We start from the raw sequence: 6,474 nt of genomic DNA, 5'->3' as shown, positions 1-6,474 counted from the left end.
ATCTGAGTTAGTGATTTGGCACACAGCTGGAGCAGGACACTGGGGTTTAATTGGGCCGCGGCGCTCTGCTGGTTTCAGCGGTAACTGGATTTCCTTCAATCTCGATCCAACCAATCATCTTTTAGGAGTTTCATGCTCCATGCGGATGTGACAACTTAAAGTGTCTTCTTATGCGCATTTTCAATTTGTGCAGAGGGTGGAAACACCGGATATTTGAAAAAGGCCAAAATATTTTGCTTGGCCGAGGGAAAAGTTGGTGCATCCATTAAAGCAAAATGAAGTGCAATAAAACAGATTTATCAAATTACCCATACAGTTTGAGGTTTCTGCTCCATTTTCCTCAAATGAATACATGAAACAAACATAAATGTGACATTTCCATCAGGTTTAGCATCCTTGTAACGCCGTCGTCTCAACGGTTCATCTCAGTGCAGCAAAGTGCGAATATTCATGTGAAAGTAGTGGATGGAAACGTGCTTTTTCTTTTGCTGATTTTCAGGCAACCTGTTCGAAAGGGAGTCTTTAATGTGACGCTAAATGGAAACCTGGCTCAGGACAAGTACACTTGGGACGATGACAAATAGTTTCTGAACACATTTACAGGAATGTACGAGCTGGGTGAAAATCTGCAACGACAGACGAATAGGTATTTTTCTCGAGAATTTCATTTGTAAGGTTATTTTTTTCGGTTTTGGATGACAGGTCAGGCTATAAAGACACGGGCCAACGGAGCCACGGGAAGCCAAATCACTATGCAAAATTCATTAAAGATGATTGCAGCGTGAGGGAAAAACACTGCAATATTCTGAAAATCTAAATCAGCTGCAACGGCCAAATTCACTCACTGACGAGATGAAAGGTGTCAGCTCTGTTGACACAACTGCTCCAGAGCAAACTACATGGCTGCAATGTTCTTCTTCTTAAAAAAAAAAGACACTTAAGGGCACAAATCCCAGAAATATTGGAACACGCATCACTGCTCGTGCCCGTACAAGTTTAGTTGGATGTTCTTTAATATAAAATGTAGCAGTTATCAAGAATAATGTCAATTCGTACAACAGCATTTCATTTACAGCAGGAAATTAAAAATATTTTCTGGAGACTGTACAAACGTGATTCTGATCGATAAAGTAGACGGCAGGAGGGTCGAGATGCGGACAGGTGGACGGGTAAAATGATATACAAACAAGGGAAATTAATGTGACACTAAAATGAATCAAAGACTGAGCAACCTGAGGAGCGTGAGAGTCCCTTTACAATGTGACATCGCTACTGAACACTTTTATTACCCTTTTTAAAAATGGACAGAAATCAATTATATAAATATTGCAGCGGATAAAAAATGGAGAATGAAGAATAAAGGAACATAAAGAAATGTGGGCAATATAACCTGAGCTGGACATACAACGAGTGTATGAGAGGAAAAGCATTCGCACAGTGAGAAGGCCGGACGGTCACAACACATCGTTTGGGGAAGAGTGACAATATGTTTATTGGTTTCATGTTTTTGCCATGGGTTGAATAGTCGATACCACTCTCATGGCTGTAGCTGAAGTACGGAGCCAGAGCCAGAAGGTAATTAGCTTAGCTTAGCATAAACAACGCATGAAGAGACAACTACTCTGGCGCCGGCCACGGCACGCGTACCAGCTCCTTTAAAGCTTATAAAAGAATAAATGTCTTGTAATAACGATAATTTCAGCGCTGCTGCCTCGTTCTGGTCTTTGTACGGAGCTAGGCTAGCAGCAGACCTACACCCAGGCTTTATGCTAAGCTAAACCAAGCTAAGCTAAGCGCCTCTTGGCTCGCGGTCCATCAATGATGTGTGTGCATGAAAGTGGCATCGACCGGCTCGTCTCACTAGAAGTAAGGCGGCAAACTATTCCTTTAGAGAGGAAAATATTGCTCTTCATCATTCATCATTCTTCAGCAAAGAAGGGAGACGCTACCAGGGCTGGAATATTGTTAATGATAGTAATAATAATACAGCCAGGATTAGTGTGAAAAACTGTTAGAAGTTTCAAAAAAGAAAGTACTAAGTAAAAAATGAGTAGGTCAGATCGGGAATAGGAGACTCAAATTATGAATAAACTCCTAATGCTCCTGAAGTCGGGGCAGCTCCTCAGCATAGAGTTAAACTCCTGGACGTGTGCTGCAGACCTTCTACTAGCAGCCTCGCTGAAGCCGTGTTTTAAAATGTTTTTATGTGAATAAAAATAAAGACTCCACCCTAATAAAACACAATTGTGAACATTTCTTCTAGCAGACAGCCAAAACGTGTCCAGTTCTGGGACATTAAATGGCTGAGCTGTTATGTTGGGCACCTTCCTTTGAAGGGGTGGCTTTTTCGAAAAACACTACAAAATGGAATATATAACACCGAAATAAAAACGTCTCTCTGTGTGCTTTGTCCGGGGTGAACTAGACCGGGGCGATGAAGTCCAAACACTTGACTGACGAGACGCCTCGGGGTGTAAGAAGCCGCCAGAGGGGCGGCTACAGTCCAGATCAGGACTCAGGATGTGCATATAAAAGGCGGATATTAGAAAATATATTAATTTCTCTTAAATAAAACTACACTTACTGCCCTTTCTTGATAGTGTACCTGACGGTGATTTGTTTGGAGTAACAGTCACGGGAGCGTTATAGAAGCACAGAAAAGCAGAAGGCGATGTTCTCTTCTCTCCCCTTTTCCCTTCTGAAGTCTTCTTTTACAGACATGTGCGAGGACGTAGTCCAACAAGACAGAAAGACGTCAATCCCTTTGGTTTCTAACGGCCTAATGTTATAAACACACTAAAGACAAGAGTCCTGCTTGGCGCGGTTGCTGATGTGCTGGCAGGACTGCTGGTGCGCCAACGCTCCAGGCTCGCTCCGCGTCCTGGTTTCGGGCCTGCGACCCCGTTGCCACGGCGGAGACCCAGACCGACATCCGAGGTCCAGACGGCCGGTCGGCATGTCGGATCTGGTCGGACCCGGAGGTTCGCATCAAGACCAGAGCGGAGGTCTAAATCCAGCCCGAGAAGCTTTATTGTTTCTGTGTCGGCGCAGCAGTCTCGTTCAACCCCCGTCCCTTCCCCCGAACACCAGCAGACATAGAAAGATTTTTTTCTTAAAAACGTGCATATTTTCGTCGAAGCCCTTCTTCCCTTTCCTCCTCGCAGAGTCCGCGTGGCTTCTCAGGAGTGGGTCCAGGTGACCGGAACCCAGTGTGTCTCCATCTCCACTTTCCTCAGCGCCGCCCGCAGCTCGCCGAAGGCCGTGGAGAGGTCTTCGTTGACGATGACCTTCTCGAACAGGTGGCCGTGTTGGGCCTCCAGCGTCTGGGCGGCGGTCACCATCTCCTGGAAGTCGTCCTCCTGCAGCGAGGACAGAGACGGTGAGGGTGGGAGACGAAAATGCAGGGATGGCGAAATCACCTCATTTGAGGGAAGCCTCAGTAAACACACAGAAAATAGACGGCGTTGAACACGCGAATAAGCACAAAGTGGCCCGTGTGGAGCGCTTTATAAGCACCCGGAGACATGGTCCCTACACATGAACCCTGGCACAGACCACGCACTAAAAGCTCCCCGTGCAGCAACCCGACCTCAAGGAATGTTCATCATTTCCTCACACGGGGCGTCGGATTCACAAAGAAAAGTCCTCAAAATAACCATCATGCCCAAAGAGACAGACATGTAAAACATACATTATGGCAGGTCTGGACTTTGTGTTATTTTGTGGGGAAACGACAGCTCGCGGCTCGGCTTAGTCAGGACTAAAGGAGAGAGGCCGGACCGCGTGACCCCGGCTGCAGACTGAGCTTCAGCCTCATCACATACAAAGTGAGTACACATCCTGGAGATCAGTCTTTATTTCTGTAAATGTTCTACACTATATGATAAATGATGAAACACTTTGCATTGCACAGACTGAATTTCCATCTTGCCTTTATGAAGGGAATGAATTCCCTTATATTGGGCGGGGTGTTGTCATATAGACGTGATGATTTAAAGGGGATGTCTATGCTTGTTTTCCGGTTCAGTTGTATTTGGGTTTTTTACTGGAACATGTCTACACGCTTTGGTGTTATAAAAAAAACTCCCACGGTCTGAACACACTCGTGTTCGGCCTCTGTCTGGTACGCCTGTCTCTTTAAGCCCACGATTGGCTGGCGGGACGAATATGAAGCAAAGCAAAGATAGTTCTTCTTCTCATGAGCCTGTGTTTGGTACTCCATGCCAACATTGTGTGCAAAATAAAAATGTTTGTGTGCATTGAATGCAGAAAAACTGTCAGTTCATAATACTGTAAATATACAAATATTGCAATACTTTGCAGTGGCTCAACCTCCATTGTGGTACCTGCCTCAGCGAGGGACATTTATTGAAGTGAAAATCTTTGAGGTTGCCCCTTTAAATGAAGTCACGGTTCACCAGGTCAGCGTGTGGATGAATGAGCCGGGTCTCAACGTACGAGGCACTACGGTCAGCGTCGCTGCCTCCACGTGTTTGTTGAGCCTCGTCAGCACGACACGAGGAGCTGCATGAAATCCCCACGAGCTGCCGCATGGAGGTTTCAATAAGGGGTCTTCCAGTGGTGGGTGGGGGGGGGGTGAAGGTTTTTTCCAGGTTCATACGCAAATGAGCCGCCCAGTGTACAGAACAAAACCACGTGCTAACTGTGAGGGGCGGCCAAACAACATATTTTTTATCAGGGTGGGAGTAAACACCTCGGCTATCTGGGGGCTCCTGTATTCATAGACGGGGCATTCTGAGACGGGCCAGGTATCTCTCCACGGTGGTCTCCCCCCACCCCCCCACCCGCCTCCTCTGAGGCTTCCGGCTCTGTGGGTCCTGGCTGGGTCGGCCTGTTCGGTGCAACAGCGGGGCTAAAGTGGCTGCACTGATATAGCCTTGTGTTTTTACTGGAAACAGATATGGTTTATATAGTGAGCCTCCATTTGCCAAACACACGATTAAAAAACACACACAGACGCACATTCATGCACATCAAGAACGCCAGAGCGCGCACGTATGCACCCCAGACTCACACACAGGCAGGATGGATCTGCGATGTGTTGGCGAGCGCGCGCACACACACACACACACACACACACACACACACACACACACACACACACACACATTAAAGCTTCAAACTCCGAAGCCAAGGAGTCATTCAGAATGTTTCTGGTGGGTTTTCCGCTTTTCTGTGACGGATTAGCCGCGCGGCTAAATATAAACACTCGTTCGCCGCGGCACTCAGCTGAAAAGGCCCGTCTTCTGTTCGTTTTTGAAAAATTAAAAAACTAAACGATGGACGACGTGGTGGTTTTATCAGTCCGTGAGCCGGAGGATGACAGGAAGAGGCCTCGGCTCGGGCGGGAAGGGGGCAGAAGGTTTGTCAGCCTGCAGCTCCTCCATGGCGGGGCTGTTATTCCTCATCTGGACCCAGATCTCCCCGCAGGACTCGCAGGCGACCTCCACGTCCACCGCCAGTATGACAACACCTCGGACCGGGCCTGGCAACTAAACGGACCCGGGGAGCTCTTTTGTGTGTGTGTGTGTGTGTGTGTGTGTGTGATGTTTCCATGTCTGCCTCTCGTTAGACCGTTCCAGGTAGAAGAACATTCATCACAGCGGGGCGCCGCTTAAAGGACAGCGAGCTGGGTGGAGGGACGGAAAAGAGAATGAAAACACGTGGGGAGAATATAAAAGGAGAGATGCAAGGTGAAGAAAAAGAGGCGGAGACAGCGGAGGCAGAAAGAGGCGAACGAAAAAGCCGGGCGACAGAGTGGATATCCTCCTGGCGGCCGCTGATCCGCGCTGGAGCTGATGACACTTCTGCAGGTCCAAACTGGAGAAACAAAATAACATGCACTCCTCCCGTCTGCAAAGAGATGGCTTCAGTTCCACGTGAGACGACAGAGTTGAACTCTGATGTTTGACCAGGCTGCACTTTAAAATCCATGTCATGTTTTTATTGTATTTCTACATTTTGTTTTATTGTTCTTATTGCATTTAGTTGTGATTTCACAGGCTTCAATCATCTTAATAACACACTTCTCTCTCTCCCTTTCCAGTTAAGCATCAAAAACAAACAACATCTTAGCAAAGCAGCTTCAAGTGACTGTGGTAATGGGCATTACAGCCGGGTTCATGCATGGCAGTCGGGCTTTTCTTCTACACTGTGCCTTCAACGTCAAAGCACCTCCAGCTCCAAAAAAAAACAAAAAAAAGAGGGGGGCGGGGCTTAAGTCAGACCGCTCTGCTGAAACAATGAGACGACTGTTCCCCCGGCCTTTATCATTAAAGCAGACTTGTCTCTTTTAGAGAGAGAAAGACAGCTGGCGGTGGACAGAAGACGCCCGGGACGACCTCGCCCGACAGCGGCTTCGCTTTCAAAGCCTTTTGAAAACGGCCAACCCGAGGAACATGTACACAGACCCCGGTGTGTTACCCCGGCTGACTTTTATGTACGACCTGAGAG

The 6,474-nt window shown here is 47.4% G+C and overlaps 1 protein-coding gene across 2 annotated transcripts in view; it reads right to left on the bottom strand.

The window, feature by feature from the left end:
- Positions 1-1,005: 1,005 nt before the first annotated feature.
- mpp7a (MAGUK p55 scaffold protein 7a) overlaps positions 1,006-6,474 on the bottom strand; it is a 119,046-nt gene continuing 113,577 nt past the window's right edge. For both annotated transcript variants that reach the window (XM_068582053.1, XM_068582054.1), the window contains exon 17: positions 1,006-3,359. In XM_068582053.1, coding sequence (XP_068438154.1) covers positions 3,180-3,359 — 180 coding nt within the window. In that variant the 3' untranslated portion in view covers positions 1,006-3,179. The remainder of the gene's footprint in view (positions 3,360-6,474) is intronic.

The sequence above is a fragment of the Clinocottus analis genome, unplaced genomic scaffold (assembly GCF_023055335.1).
Source record: "Clinocottus analis isolate CAN_PGR_092001 unplaced genomic scaffold, fCliAna1.0.p SCAF_18, whole genome shotgun sequence".
Taxonomy (NCBI): Eukaryota; Metazoa; Chordata; class Actinopteri; order Perciformes; family Cottidae; genus Clinocottus; species Clinocottus analis.
The sequence above is the reverse complement of the archived record's forward strand: the minus strand, read 5'-3'. Positions and strand labels throughout refer to the sequence as shown.